Source organism: Chiloscyllium punctatum, chromosome 13 (assembly GCF_047496795.1).
Source record: "Chiloscyllium punctatum isolate Juve2018m chromosome 13, sChiPun1.3, whole genome shotgun sequence".
In the NCBI taxonomy this organism is placed as follows: domain Eukaryota; kingdom Metazoa; phylum Chordata; class Chondrichthyes; order Orectolobiformes; family Hemiscylliidae; genus Chiloscyllium; species Chiloscyllium punctatum.
The window spans coordinates 109,062,463-109,078,412 of NC_092751.1; the positions used below are offsets into that span (position 1 = coordinate 109,062,463).

The 15,950-nt window shown below is 44.6% G+C and overlaps 1 protein-coding gene across 3 annotated transcripts in view; it reads right to left on the reverse strand.

Moving 5' to 3' along the window:
- LOC140484767 (glutamate receptor ionotropic, delta-1-like) overlaps positions 1-15,950 on the reverse strand; it is an 843,252-nt gene that overhangs the window by 37,830 nt on the left and 789,472 nt on the right. For all 3 annotated transcript variants that reach the window (XM_072583588.1, XM_072583587.1, XM_072583590.1), the window contains 2 exons: positions 10,899-11,229; positions 5,262-5,400 (listed from right to left, as the gene is read on the reverse strand). In XM_072583588.1, the coding sequence (XP_072439689.1) occupies positions 5,262-5,400; positions 10,899-11,229 (470 nt within the window). The remainder of the gene's footprint in view (positions 1-5,261; positions 5,401-10,898; positions 11,230-15,950) is intronic.

A 15,950-nucleotide genomic window follows, 5' to 3' on the forward strand; every position in this document is an offset into this window, starting at 1 on the left:
AAAGCAAACATTTAATGCAAACTGACAAAATCCAAGCAACAGCAAGCCATTTGGCCCCTCGAACCTGCTCCCCCATTCAGTGAGATCCTGGCTGATCTCATAGAATGTAAAACGTAGAATCCCTACAGCGTGGAAACAGGCTATTAGGCCCAACAGGTCCACACCAACCCTCCAAAGAGTATCCTATCCAGACCCGTTTCCCTACCCTCCAATCATGTATTCCCCCTGACTAATGCACCTATCACTATGAGTAACTTAGCATGGCCAATTTACCTAACCTGCACATCTTCGGACTGTGGGAGGAAACCGGAGCACCTGGAGGAAACCCACACAGACACAGGGAGAATAATTCTCCGGCTAATCGGAATATCCTCTGGTGTGTTAAAAAAATGCAAATGGATTTGTATTTCATCAGCATATCCCCTCACTTTAATGTCAACTGACAATAATTCTTCAATTATCGTAAGATGAGAGATGTGCAGGATTGGAGAACGATTGCTGTTTGCAGCAGGGAAAGGTCAGAGGGACATCGGGAATGAAAGTTGCTGATGGGATGTTCTACATCCAGTGAAATGGAAGGTCATGACCATTTCAAAATAAATATTTATAGCCAACTTCCAGAAAGGAAAGAGACATTGTGACTGACTGCATCGAGTGTGGAAATGTTTCTGTAAAGGTTACAAAATGTTTCAGTTAGAAACATGGAACAGACAGAAACTAAGAGCAAGAGTAGACCATTCAGCCCTTTGAACCCATCATGACTGATCATCCAACTCAGCCCCCTGTTCCTGCTCTCTCCCTGCTGCAGTGATTGTAACGAGGTCAGTCAGGTGGACCTCATAGAATAGGAGCTCCCGGATTGGAGCTCCCTGGTCCAATCAGGGAGCCCTGACTGACTGATATAAACAGGACTGTCAGAGGTTTGGTTCACTCTGAGAGCTGGCTCTGAGGGAATTGGATCAGTGACAAGGACACTCCACGTGTAAGTAAAGGGGGACTTGGTGATGGGATACCGGCCTCTGTGGCGCTACTTCACCCAGGTACAGCCAGATATATCTGATCAGTTGCTGGCTGTATGCCCAAACCACACACGGACCATTCACCCAGCGATGGGGCAGTTTATGTGTGAATATAACTGCGCTCCAGGTCCCCCCACCAGCAAATGGACTCCTAGGTGTCTTTGACATAGTGGGGGGGGGGCTTCCCTGACACAGGGGGGGTCCCTGACACAGGGGGGTCACTGACATGGGGGGTCTCTGAAATGGGGGGTGGTCACTGACACAGGGGGGTCACTGACACAGGGGGTCTCTGACACGGGGGGGGGGGGGGGGGGGGGTCCCTGACTCTGGTGGGGGGGGTGTACCTGACACAGGGGGGTGTCCCTGACATGGGGGGTGGCCTCTGACACAGGGACATCCCTTACACACGGGAGCGGGGGGTGACCCTGACACACGGTGGGGGGTGGTCCCTGACACAGGGGTCCCTAACATGGGGGGTTGGGGGGGGGGGGTCTGTGTCACATGGGAGGTATCTCTGACATGGGGTGGGGTCTGTGACAAATGGGAAGTGTCTCTGACATGGGGAGGCCTCTGACACTGGGTAGGGTCTATGACACGGAGGGGTCTCTGACACAGGGGTCTCTCTCTGAGCCATGGTATCATTGCTTCGCTCTCTCTAGGCTGAACTCAGGAAGGAGCGAGCTGCAGGACTAAACAATGGCTTATCACCACAAATATCATTCTTTCTCCAAGTCTGTTTGGTTTTGTATGTTCCTCTTATTCTCCACAACCACCTAATGAAGGAGCAGTGCTAGGAAAGCTAGTGCTTCCAATTAAACCTGTTGGACTATAACTTGGTGTTGTGTGATTTTTAACTTTGTACACCCCAGTCCAACACCGGCTCCTCCAAATCACATTTGATTAAATATTTAAGTGTCAATGGAGGTTTTTCTTTCCCTATTTGGATGTGAGGGTTGCAACAAGAATTGAAAGAGGTCATAAATGGTTTTAAATTATATATTTATTTGTTTACATTTTAAAATGCTCTTTGTTGGACTGAAATAAGGCTGTCACTGATTATAGGAATTGACTACATTTCTGGAAATTTCCAGCAGTCAGTGCCGAGGGTAAAATCTAAAATCACTACCCTCCTAAAAGTCACACCCTTCCATTGTTCGGAACTTTCAGTCCACAAGGACAAAAGACCAGTAGATGGTACGTATTCCCTGTTCTGAACACAGGCGGAACTACTAAAACTCATTATGCCTGAAATGGTACTAATAGCTCACACAAAAAAACAATTGATTTTGACAAGGACAGTGACATTATATCTGGATGCAGGCTTGCTCGCTGAACTGGAAGGTTCCTTCTCAGAAGTTTCATCACCATACTCGGTAACACCATCACTGAGCCTCCGGTGAAGCACTGGTGGTATGGCCTGCTATTTATTTATTTGATTAGGCTTCTTTGGGTCGATGATGTTATTATCTGTGGTGATGTCATTTCCTGTTCTCTTTCTCAGAAGGTGATAATTGGGGTCTAAGTCAATCTGTTTGTTGATAGAGTTCCAGTTGGAGTGCCATGCTTCTAGGAATTCTTGTGTGTCTCTATTTAGCTTGTCCTAGGATGGACGTGTTGTCCCAGTCGAAGTGGTGTCCTTCCTCATCTGTAATAGCGGGCCATATCACCAGCACTTCATCCAGAGGCTCACTGAAGATGTTACCTAGCATGGTGGCGAAACGTTTGAAAATGAACCTTCCAGCTCAGTGAGCAAATCTACATCCAGAACCTCAACCTGAGCTACAAATCTTTTCAAAACTCGCTAACATTATGCCTGTGGAGCTGCTTACAGTCCCTTAACATGATTATTAGACTCCTAAGCAATGAAATGGAAACCTATTACATGGAACCCACCTGTTAGGTTAAAACTGATTCACCTAGGAATCCCTTCACATGATCAAAACTCCTAGTTGTTGAGAAACACTTTAATTGTTCATTTTCTGAACTCAGTTTCAATCTCATAGATGCAGTTTTTTATGATGATTGAATTAGTCTGCAAAGGATTGTAGGCCCTCTGACTCTAAGCTCAGTTAAGCCTGTTTCCATTCTCAATCACTCTGAAGCTTCCAGAAGTAAAGTTATTTTCACATGAAAAATGGACTAACCTCACATTGTTAAAGCTTCTACCAGTACGAAAAGGGATTCAGACATAAAATCCTGCCTTCAGTCAACTGCATCCATTTGTATCCACGCTTCGATGCAAAAGACCTCCACTGGTTTGTGCCTTTCAGGACTTTGACAGAAATCGCATGAATTAGTGTCCATCAACTCGATTATTACATTATTCTTATTGGTAACCTCTTTTGTTTTCCCTCTTCTTTACTGTGTGTGTGTGCGCACGTTTGTGGGTGTGTAGGATATGTGTTTATGGGTGTGTGTTTGTGGGGTGTGTGTGTGCGTGTGTGGGTGTATGTGTGTGAAAATGTGTTTGTGGGGATGTCTGTGTGTACCTGTCTGTGTGTGTCATGTGGGTGGGTGTTCATTCGCTGGGACTCAATGCAAGAATTAACTATATTTCTGTTTTTAACCCGAAAGAGAGTTTGCTGTGGGTCATTTGAAAAATTGGGTTTCAAGCACAGGGGGCAGGAGGAGAATCACCAAGATCTATATCAAAAGGAAAAGGAAGTAAGAATTTTGTTTCTTTTTAAAGAAATACAGACAGAAGAGGAGTAAATAAAATATTCATCTCTCCCTAACACTTTGCTTGGTTTCAGATTCTCCAATTCTCCTTGTCAAACTCTCAAGGAAGTTGATACTCTTCAACGAGATCACTTTTCCAGCTCTCGACAGGTCAAAGATTTACATATTTGCAGCTAAGACCCCTTTTTCCTGTACTCCATCCACTTTGCAACAAACCTGAGAATAACATTTCATTTCCTAATCATTTGAAAGGTAACTGTGATTCTCGTGCAAAAGATCCATATCCCTCGGAATACTAACATCAAAGCAATATCCTGAACTCAATATCCATATTTTTCAAGTTGAAGATTAATATAAAGCCAATATATTGGACACTGTCAGTACGGAATAACCAGATGAGTCCAGCAAATAATTAAATTAAAAGCTGACCCAGGGCCAACATGACTCAGCTTCTCATCTTGATGATCTCTCTTTGGTGAAATGCCAACAGCCACCCAAATAAATCAGTAACACTTAACTCTTTGACATCAGAGCCATTCATTACTCAGTGACAGGTTGAGTCATATCCTGTGATAGTAGCAAGAAAAAAATTCTCAACTGTTTCCATGCAAAGTAGAAATATATGAAATATTTATTGGTAGCTAAAAGCTCAAGGTGTGACATGCCATATTTGGGTAATTTACCGTCGATAGTCCACAGCGAAACATAAAGTCATTACTTCTCATTAACCGTCCTTTCCTTGAGACCCAAAAGACCGCTTGGGTGTACCAGTCTTCACCTCTCGCTCTTGCTGCTACAATACACTGCATTGCTCTAAACATTCATAACAAAACAACTCTGCGAAAACATTGGAGGACCCATCCTGCTCTATCGGTAACAGTACTGACAGACACACAGAAAAGCCTTTCTGTACTTCACGGAACAATTTAAAATTGATTTTTGAACTCACGGTATTTGCTTTAGGATCATATTAAAGTCATGGTGCAGCAATAGTTTTCTATTTGGCAGAAAGTGAATCCTCGCTTCCATCAGAAACACATACTGACCGAGTGATTGGCTCTGACTGATTTAAACTCTTCCTCGGAAGAGTGCGGTATATGAGAGAGAAAAAACATTTCTCCCACTGCTCAGAAATGCAATCAGAACTAAGCCTGAGAAATGAAACAGTGCTGGTTTAATCTTGCCAAGCCTTTGATAGATCACAATCTTTTGAATATTTTCTCCATATAATGTTGATGCATATTTGAATACATAAATATTTCTGTCTCAGAGACAATTAGAGAAACAAAGTTGAAAGCTATATTTTGAACTTGAACCCCGAGTTGAATATACGAATCAATGATGATGTGTTTATGCCAATGCAGCTTTTCATCTCAGATGTGTTCAACATGACCCAAATACCAGCTTCCCCTTTTGAGATGACTGCTGATAGGTCAGATTAATCCCCAAGGATTAAACAGAGCAGCAACACAGTCTGCATTGTGACAGATAAGCAGCTCATTTATTGGAAAAGACATCAGCACAATTCCGCGTCCCTTTCTACCTTATGTTGAAGTCACTTACTGGATGGAGTTATCCATTCGGGAGACAGTCAGGAATGCAGCAAGGTTGGCTGTGTACGAAGAACATACGATCAATGTGAAAAGCCACCAGCTTCCCATTACAATCCGCATGGCAACCGAGTTCATAGGTGAATCCCCACCTACAACCAATAACATTTATTAGAATGTTTTAGGATCTTAACCAGTGACAGATCTTAAATCAGTTCCATCAAAAACAACAGAAGGTGTGAAAAGATAATTATTTCTCATTTTATCAAAATGTTTTGATAAGTTTTTGAACAGTACTAATCAAATCTACTCCTTTAACTGAGAGAGAAAACCTGGAAAGAGAGGTCACAGAGATAATGTGGAAATGCCACTGGCCTAGTAACGCCAGGCTAATGTTTGAGGAACTTGGGTTCAAATCACACAAAGACCGATGGAACTAAAAGTTGATCTAATAGTGACTACATTACCATCATCAAGTGTGTTAAAAATCCACCACATTTGCTAATGTTCTTACCCAGTCTGGGCCCCCATGTGACTCCAGACCTGTAGCAATGTATTTGCCTCTTAACTGTCCTCTGAAATGGACCAAAGAGCCAACCAGTTCAAAGGCTGCAGGGGCTGGACTATAGGTACTGGCCTGGCCAGTGATGCCACATCCTGGACAAGAGTTTAAGAAAAGCACCGGTGCAACATCTTTAATGGGACAGAGATGGTGGGGTGGGGGTGAAGGGGACAGAAATTATGTGGAGGGTAAAACAGTGGACAAACCCCTATTTGCACACTGCTAACAACTCACCCTTTGTATACTGTTACGACATTGTAGCAGTCTACATTATTAGTGTGCCCAACAGTTTTGCTGTTAGACACACATTAACTTAAAGCAATCCATTTAGTGAAACTCAGAATAATGATCAGACTGAGGAAATACACACTGAAAATTAGATGCTGAGAGAGTTTTTGGAATAACTTAAACGGTGTTCCTCCATTTGTGAAGCTTGTGGCCACCTTCATGGTACACAAATAGGATACATTAAGAAAATTGTATCTGATTTACATTTACCAATTAAGTTAATTATGAAACAGACTTTTCTTTGCAACTCCAAAGCTGGCCAATCCATTATTTTGAGAAATATATTTCCATTATTTTAATAAGGATACATTAATGCAAATGAATATTGGTATTTTGTTGTCACTGCCTTGGGGATTGCAAAGTGGTAAACTCTCGGCTTTTTACCCATTTTGATCAACGAGGCCTTCATTTCGCAGTAATTTCAGATTCATTCCCCCGTGGATTAACCCTGAGCCTACAAAAACCAAGCCTCATTTTTTATTCATTCGTGGGATGATGCATCACTGGCTAGATCAGCACTTATTGCCCATCCCAGAGGGCAGCTTAGAGTCAACCACATTGCTGTGTGGTCTGGGTTCACAAGTAGGCCAGACCAGGTAAGGATGGCAGATTTCCTTAGTTATTAGATGTTAGTGTACCAGATGGGCTTTCCCTGACAATCAAAGATGGATTCAGGGTCATCATTAGACCTTTAGTTTTTTTTATTGAATTCCAAATTTCAATATCTGCTGTGGTGGGATTTGAACCTGGATCCCCTGATCTGTGGATTAACAATCCTATGATAACACCACAAGGCCATCGCCTCTTCCTATAGCCTGTAAAGAAAAGATTGTTCATCGTAAAACCTGAAGAACATCTCATGTATGTGTTGAGAACTCACGCACCCATGGAGAGAGTTTCTGATACCTGCCACTAACCCTCCATCACTGAGTTTCAGAGAAGAATTGGGAGCTGATTGATGCTAGGGATCTCTGAAACCTTTTGCAGGGTGACTGTTATTTAGCACTTCCACAACACAGCTGAAGCTTACTCAAGCCTTTAGTACCCTGCTCCCTAATCTGTGTGTCACCTTCCAACTGAACCAATGAGGATTGCCACAGCTCTCCTTTCACTTCAGAATCATACAATCTCAGAAAATGAAGCCTTTGGCCTGTCCTGACTGTGTTGGTTCTCAGAAAGAGCAGTCAAACTCCACCCCACATCCCTGCAATTTCCTATCTGAGCACCACGTGTCAGCCCCATGTGTCCAGTCAGGTTCTGGGGACTAAGGGAATGGCCTGCCCCATTGTTGCTGGGTTTACTCAATGCGACAGGGCACAATTTAAATACATAGGGCTCTGCTTTCAAAAGTGGAGCCCAACAGCAAACTCATCTTGTTAAAGATCTGGTTAGTTTGTGAGTATCAAAGAAAGATTGGATTTTTTTCTAAATTCATGCTCTGCACTTTGCCCATCAATTAATTGATAGCTGAAAATGTACATGAAAATCTCTTGTAGCCCTGAGGAACTGTTCTGTTCCTTGGGAATTAAAAGCTGGTGCTAATACAGTGCTATGGAACAGCCGCTCGTTAATCTTAAGGGAAGAGAGAACAGAGTTAACATTTCAAGTCTGATATAATGCGTCTTCAAAACTGTACCAAAGAAGGGTCACTGGAGTCAAAAATGTTGATTCTGTCTCTCTGTGTTTCTGTAGATGCTGCCAGACCTGCTGAGTTTCTCCAGCATTTTCAGTGTTTGTTTCAGATTTCCAGCATCTGCAGGATTTTGCTTTTATGCTAATCTTCAGTGTGTGCCATTTGTTAATGATGCCATTGGGAGTTTGGAAAATAGGACAGGAGTAAAAGTTCATGTCCACCTTATGCTAAAAATTCATTTGAATTCCATTTGGCTTGAACACAACAACAGCACTTTCCAATGTTCCTGTGATCTGAGGGACTCTGCTCAGTTTCTCAGTCCATGTGAAAGTCTCCATAATGTCTTCCATCACACTGAAGAAAAATAATTCAGTTGCGATGAATTCCACCATAGTAATGTATGAAAGGTTACTTGGGTGGAGTTTTCTCAGGTTCCTGGACATATTTAAACAGAAGGACCCATTCAGCTCCTCAGACTAGCTCCACCATTCCATGCTGGCGCCTCCTTGCCCACCTGAACTCCACTATTCCAGCCTGATCCTCTGACTTCCTCAAAAATCGATCAATCACTATCCTTAGTGCACTCAACCACTCAGCATCCCCAGCTTGCTGAGAGAGAGATTTCCAAAAATTCACAGTCAAACATTTCTAACCCCTCGGCTAGCAACAGGAAGCTGACATTCCTACTTCATTCCGGTTTGATAGTCACAGGTGAGGTGCCGGAAGACTGGAGGTTGGCAAACGTGGTGCCACTGTTTAAGAAGGGTGGTAAAGACAAGCCAGGGAACTATAGGCCAGTTAGCCTGACCTCGGTGGTGGGCAAGTTGTTGGTGAGAATCCTGAGGGACAGGATGTACATGTACTTGGAAACGCAAGGACTGATTAGGGATAGTCAACATGATTTTGTGGGTGGGAAATCATGTCTCACAAACTTGATTGAGTTTTTTGAAGAGGTAACAAAGAAGATTGATGAGGGCAGAGCAGTAGATGTGATCTATATGGACTTCAGTAAGGCATTCGACAAGGTTCCCCAAGGGAGACTGATTAGCAAGGTTAGATCTCATGGAATACAGGGAGAACTAACCATTTGGATACAGAACTGGCTCAAAGGTAGAAGACAGAGGGTGGTGCTGGAGGGTTGTTTTTCAGTCTGGAGGCCTGTGACCAGTGGAGTGCCACAAGGGTCCTCTACTTTTTGTCATTTACATAAATGACTTGGATGCGAGCATAAGAGGTACAGTTAGTAAGTTTGCAGATGACACCAAAATTGGAGGTGTCGTGGACAGCGAAGAGGGTTACCTCAGATTACTACAGGATCTGGACCAGATCGGCCAATGGGCTGAGAAGTGACAGATGGAGTTTAATTCAGATAAATGCGAGGTGCTGCATTGTGCGAAAGCAAATCTTAGCAGGACTTATACACTTAATGGTAGTGTCCTAGGGAGTGTTGCTGAAGAAAGAGACCTTGGAGTGAGGGTTCATAGCTCCTTGAAAGTGGAGTCGCAGGTAGATAGGATAGTGAAGGTGGTGTTTGGTATGCTTTCCTTTGTTGGTCAGAGTATTGAGTACAGGAGTTGGGAGGTCATGTTGCGGCTGTACAGGACATTGGTTAGGCCACTGTTGGAATATTGCATGCAATTCTGGTCTCTTTCCTATCGGAAAGATGGTGTGAAACCTGAAAGGGTTCAGAAAAGATTTACAAGGATGTTGCCAGGGTTGGAAGATCTGAGCTACAGAGAGAGGCTGAACAGGCTGGGGCTGTTTTCCCTGGAGGGTCGGAGGCTGAGGGGTGACCTTATAGAGGTTTACAAAATTATGAGGGGCATAGATAGCATAGATAGACAAAGTCTTTTCCCTGGGGTCGGGGAATCCAGAACTAAAAGGCATAGGTTTAGGGTGAGAGGGGAAAGATATAAAAGAGGGGCAATGTTTTCATGCAGAGGGTGGTATGTATATGGAATGAGCTGCCAGAGGATGTGGTGGAGGCTGGTACAATTGCAACATTTAAGAGGCATTTGGATGGGTATATGAATAGGAAGGATTTGGAGGGGTATGGGCTGGGTACTGGCAGGTGGGACTAGATTGGGTTAGGATATCTGGTCGGCAAGGACGGGTTGGACCGAAGGGTCTGTTTCTATGCTGTACATCTCTATGACTCTATGACTCTATGGCTGGGCTGCTCCAGATCTGGATCCCTGGAGTCTGAGCCATTCGGGAAGGTCATGCATTCCACTCAGTTGATTTCTCATTTCACCAATAGGATTTGTGCAGTGAGTTAATGAGGAAGGGTGTGGGAATTTTGGTGGATTCAGAGACAGCAAAGAAAAACAGAGTGCAGGAGCTGAAAGGACAGGACATTGGAAAGAGTGCACTCCCAACATTCTCAACTGCTGGCCATTCCTGTTTCCAACCACATCTTATTCCTGCATTTATTGTACAATGAGCTCAGTTTTCTGAGGGCCACCCCTCAGCCTATGACAGATTAATGAAAGATTTACAGAGCTCTGGGGAAAAGCCTGGGATGTGGCTGACAGTAAGTTGCTCTTGCAGAGACCCAGCACAGACAGGACAGGCTGAATAGACTCTTCCTGTGCTGTAAAGGTTTGATGACTCGATGATTGCGATGGGCAGCACGGTGGCACAGTGCTGCCTCACAGCACCAGAGACCCGGGTTCAATTCCCGCCTCAGGCGACTGACTGTGTGGAGTTTGCACGTTCTCCCCGTGTCTGAGTGGGTTTCCTCCGGGTGCTCCGGTTTCCTCCCACAGTCCAAAGATGTGCAGGTCAGGTGAATTGGCCATGCTAAATTGCCCGTAGTGTTAGGTAAGGGGTAAATGTAGGGGTATGGGTGGGTTGCGCTTCGGCAGGGCGGTGTGGACTTGGGCCGAAGGGCCTGTTTCCACACTGTAATATAATCTAATCTTATGAAAATGGGCAGGTTAACCACTTCCCTGCAGCCTTCGCCTTCTCCACCCAACTCCCTCTCCTCCCTCAGGGAGCTCCTATTACCCATGGGTCTATTACCATCCCCACTAGACATCCCACACACATCACCATTCACATTCTCCATCCCATGTACATCCCCAATGTCCATGTCCATTACACTCGGTCTCATGTCACATTACAATCAGCCACACTGTGACACTCATGAGAAGGTTATGACGTACCTTGTTGAACGAATGCACCATACACCAGCCAGATGGCACTGTGAAGAGTGTTGGAGGTGGAAGGGGGGGTCTGAGGATGTGTAGGTGTCTGAGTTCGGACCAACTGCACGCGATTGAGCACAAAGATCAGGACGCCGACCAGAGGGATGGCAGCAGCAATACAGGCCCAGACTGCCAGGTCAAAGGGAGCAAAGATCGAGAAAATGTTAATCTTTTCCTCTGGTTTTTTCAGGAGGATTCCGACGGAATAATCCATGTAGCGCTTGCTGAAATCCACAACGTTCTCTCTCTCCGGAGTGATGGTTATCGCTGAGATTGCAATGTCTGCTTTCTGTAAACAAGAAAACAGAGGTGAGTTACCACCATGTTATCCAGACCAGGCCTCCTGTGTTCAGCAACACTTTTATCCCAATGGCTCCTGCTCCTTCCCAAATATCCTTCTCCAGTGAGTTTACTATCAATCTGCTTCTGGGCAAGTCAGTTCTACATTCTCACTTCCCTCTCTGGCAGAGGCACCTTCTAGATTGAGGAAGCTTTCATTTTCGTTCGAAGATGATGCTCCTTTCTTTTGGATTTGCTACAAGAGCAATAAATCGTTCTGTTACCACCTCATATAATCCTTTGATTGTCTGAAATACCTCATCTGCTCTGTTGCTAACTTCCTTGCTTGGAGAATGTATAACCCACTCCTGAGGATGATCTTTGTTGACTCCCAGTCTGGCACATTGTTGTGTGTGGAATGAACTACCAGAGGCAGATACGATATGGGCGTTCAAGGCACTGTTAGATAAGCACATGAATATGCAAGAAATAGAAGGATATGTACCTAGGGCAAGCAGAAGGGGTTAACTTAATTTGGTGTCATGTTTGGCACAACGTTGTGGGCTGAAGGCCCTGTTTCTATGCTGCACTGATCTATGTTCTATGCTCAGTGATAGATGCAGTTACAGTTACAATGTTTAAAAATCATTTGGACAGGTACACGAATAGGAAAAGTTTAGGGGGATATGAGAGTCGAGAGTGTGGTGCTGGAAAATAACAGCAGGTCAGGCAGCAAGGGTTTATGCCCGAAACGTCGATTCACCTGCTCCTCGGATGCTGCCTGACCTGCTGTCCTTTCCCAGCAACACACTCTCGACTCTAATCTCCAGCATCTGCAACCCTCACTTTCTCCTTAGAGGGATATTGGCCAAACACAGGCAAATAGGACTCGTTTAGTTTGGAAACTTGGACAAGTTGGACTGAAAGGTCTGTGTCTGTGCTGTATGACTCTATGACTCTGTTTGCTGGCTACATTGAGGTAGAACCACAATGGATGAGGTGCCCCATCAGTGTGCAGCCTGAAGAGAAATGACCACTTCCTGTCAGTTTGGGTGAAAGGTGATCAGCCTGAAACCTTGGATGGGATCTTCATATGCCCAAAGTGGCAAATGTTGAGAATGTTGATGCCTGTGGTCCATCTGAGAATGTGTTTGATAATCTCTTTAGTGTCAGAGACATGGGCTTGCAGTCCAATACTTAACAAGATACTTAACCTAGTAACTCGCCACATTTCAGAGTAGGTCAGTGATTTGAACTGTGGAGCCCACCTTGATGCAGCCCACCTTCAGTAAACATTAACCAGAGACAAGGAGCTGGGTCAGATACTGAGTGTTTCCTCTGTACATTCACTCCCAGTGCCAGGCCGAGGCAGGAGCTGTCCCCTCCTGGCTTGGATGGGAATTAGACCATTGTTCTGCCATCACGTGTTAACAAGTCAGAGACTGGCATCAGTAGGTAACCCACAAGCCCCAGCTCAGAAAATACCTGAGCATTTTACAAATGCCACGAAAGGTCAACATTTCTTTTTGAAGAGAGTGTCTTTTAGAGACTGGCAGTCATTGATCTTGATGTGGATAGTTACATGGGCAAAGAAAGCATTCCCACAAATCCAGAAAATCTGGGAAAGAATCTGCAGTGTGGGTGGAAAAACATCACCAGATAAAGGGTACTGGAGCGTGAACCTACTGGAACAGATCATATCCCATGCTCTTCTTTCAAATCTCAACAAACAGTGGGATTTATTCATCTTTGTCAGTCCCTGAATCAATTGTAGTCACAGGGTGAGACTGATGTTGTACCAAATGATTGATGTGAACTTGTTGATTTGATTGAAAACATTCATATTTGTCTGCTTTGAGCAAACCTTTCACATAGGAGCTCTCTGGTTATTCATTTCACTTGTTTACAGGCTATACTCATTGCTGGCTTCACCAGTGTTTATTGGCCAGCACTTTTTTGCCCTGGAGAGGGGCTGGGGAGCTGTCGTCTGGAGCTGCAAGGACACCCACAATGCCATTAGGGAGGGAGGTCGAGGATTTTGACCCAGTGACATGAAAGAACCAGTGAGATATTTGCAAATCAGGATGGTGAGTGACTTGGAGGGGAACTTGGAGGTGGCAGTGTTCCCATGTAGACGATAAGAGTATGAGATATAGCAGCAGAATTGTAAAGTTTTCACACATCGAGTCTGCTCTGCTATTGAATAATGGCTGATATGTTTCTCAACCCCATTCTCCTGCCTTAAGACCATAACACCATAAGACATAGGAGGGGAAGTAAGGCCATTCAGCCCATCGAGTCCACTCCGCCATTCAATCATGGCTGATGGGCATTTCAACTTCACTTACTCGCATTCTCCCCGTAGCCCTTAATTCCTTGTGATATCAAGAATTTATCAATCTCTGCCTTAAAGACATTTAGCGTCCCAGCCTCCACTCTCTGGCTGAAGAAATGTCTCCGCATTTCTGTTCTGAATTTACCCCCTCTAATTCTAAGGCTGTGTCCACAGGTCCTAGTCTCCTCAGCTAACGGAAACAATTTCCTAGCGTCCACCCTTTCCAAGCCTTCTCCATGTAACCTTTGATGTTCTTACTGTTTCTGTCTTAAAGACTTGACCTCCACAGCCCTCTGTGGCAACGAGTTCCACAGATTCCCCACCCCCAGCTGAAGAAATCCCTCCTCATCTCAGTTCTAAAGGGTCATCCCTTCACTTTGAGGCTGTGCTCTCAGGCCCCAGTCAGGCCTACAGCAGAAACATCTTCTCCACATCCACTCTATTCAGGCCTCTCAGGATTCTGTAAGCTTCAATTAGATCCCCCCCATCCTTCTCAACCCCATCAAGTACAGACCCAAAGTCCTCAACTGCTCCTTATATGACAAACCCCTCATTCCCAGGATCATTCTTGTAAACCTCCTCTGGACTGTCCTCCAGTACATCCTTCCTGAGATACAGGGCCCAAAACTGCTCACAATATTCCAAATGTGGTCTGACCAGAGCTTTATACAGCCTCACCAGTGCATACCTAGCCTTGTATTCTGGCCATCTTGAAATAAATGCTAACACTGCATTTGCCTTCCTAACTGCTAACTGAACCTGCATGTTAACCTTCAGAGAATCCTGGACTAGAACTCTCAGTCTCTTTGTGGTTCAGATTTCCAAAGCATTTCCCTACTTAGAAAAGACTCTACACCTTGATTCTTCCAACCAATGTGCACAACCTCACACTTTGTTTTCCATCCACCAGTTCTTCACTCAGTCTCCTGACCTGTCCACATCCTTCTGTAGCCTCCCTGCCTCCTCAATGCTATCTGTCCTTCCCTTGATCTTTGTGTCATGTATCTGCTGCCTTTGCTCTTTGAGATGGAAGTAGCTGTGGGTTTGAAGGTGCTGTCTAAAGAGCCTTGGTAAATGTCTGCAGTACATCTTGCAAATGGTACACACTGTTGTGACTGAGCGTGGGTGGGAGAGGGAGTGGATATTTGTGGATATAACGCCAATCAAATGAACTGCTTTGTCCTGGATGATGTCAAGCTTCTTACATGTTGTTGGAGCTGCAGCCATCCAGGCAAGTTGGACGTATTCCATCACACTCCTGACTTGTGCCTTGTAGATATTGGACAGGCTTTGGGGGGGTCAGGAGGGGAGTTACTCACTGCAGTACTCCTAGCTTCTGTAGCTACAGTATTTATATTGGTTTATATATTTATATATCATGTATTTTACACAGAGACAAGGTAGATGCAGGAAGGATGTTCCTTATGGTGGAGCAGTCCAGAACCATGGGCAATAGTGTAAGGACAAGAGGTAAACCTTTAGGACCAAGATGAAGAGAAATGTCGTCACCCAGAGAGTAGTGAGCCTGTGGAATTCATGATCACAGAAAGTGGCTGAAACGAAAATATGATGTTTTCAAGAAGGAGGAAGATATAGCTCTTGTAGTGATATGGGGGGGAGGGTGGGATTCGGGTACTGAGCTCAATGATCAGTCATGACCATATTGAATAGTGGAGCAGGCTCAAGGACCAAATGGCTTATTTTGGCTTCATTTTGTTTTATGTTTCGATATTCCTATAGTGAATCCAGTTGGATGAACACTTTGGATGTCAAGGGGCAGTCGGAGATAACAGGAATGTTACTTTACAACCCAAGCCAGGACATTGTCCAGATCATGTTACATTTGAACATAGACTACTTCAGTATCTGAGGAGTTGGAGAACGTTCTGTCAAATATCCCCATTTCTGACCTTATAATGGAAGGAAGGTTATTGATGAAGCAGCTGAAGATAGTTAGGTCTAGGACATTACCCTGAGGAGCTCCTACAGAGATGTCCTTGATGACTGACGTCCAACAACCACGGCCATCTTCCTGTGTGTCAGATATGACTCCAGCATTGGAGGGTTTGCCCCTGATATCCATTTTTGCGAGTTTTGCTGGGGCTCTTTGATGTCACGCTCTGTCAAATGTGGCCTTGATGTAAAGGGCTCTCTCTCTCTCTCTCTCCCCTCCCCCCTGGAATTCAGCTCTTTTGTCCATGTTTGATCCAAGGCTGTAATGAAGTCAGGAACTGAGTGGCCCTGGTGGAACCCAAACTGGGCATCACTGAGCAGGTTATTGCTGAGCAGATGCTGTGTGTTGGCACTGTTACTGACACCCTCCATCACTTTACTGATGATGGAGAGTAGACTGATTGGGCAGGAATTGACAGGTTTGGATTTGTCCTGCTTTTTGA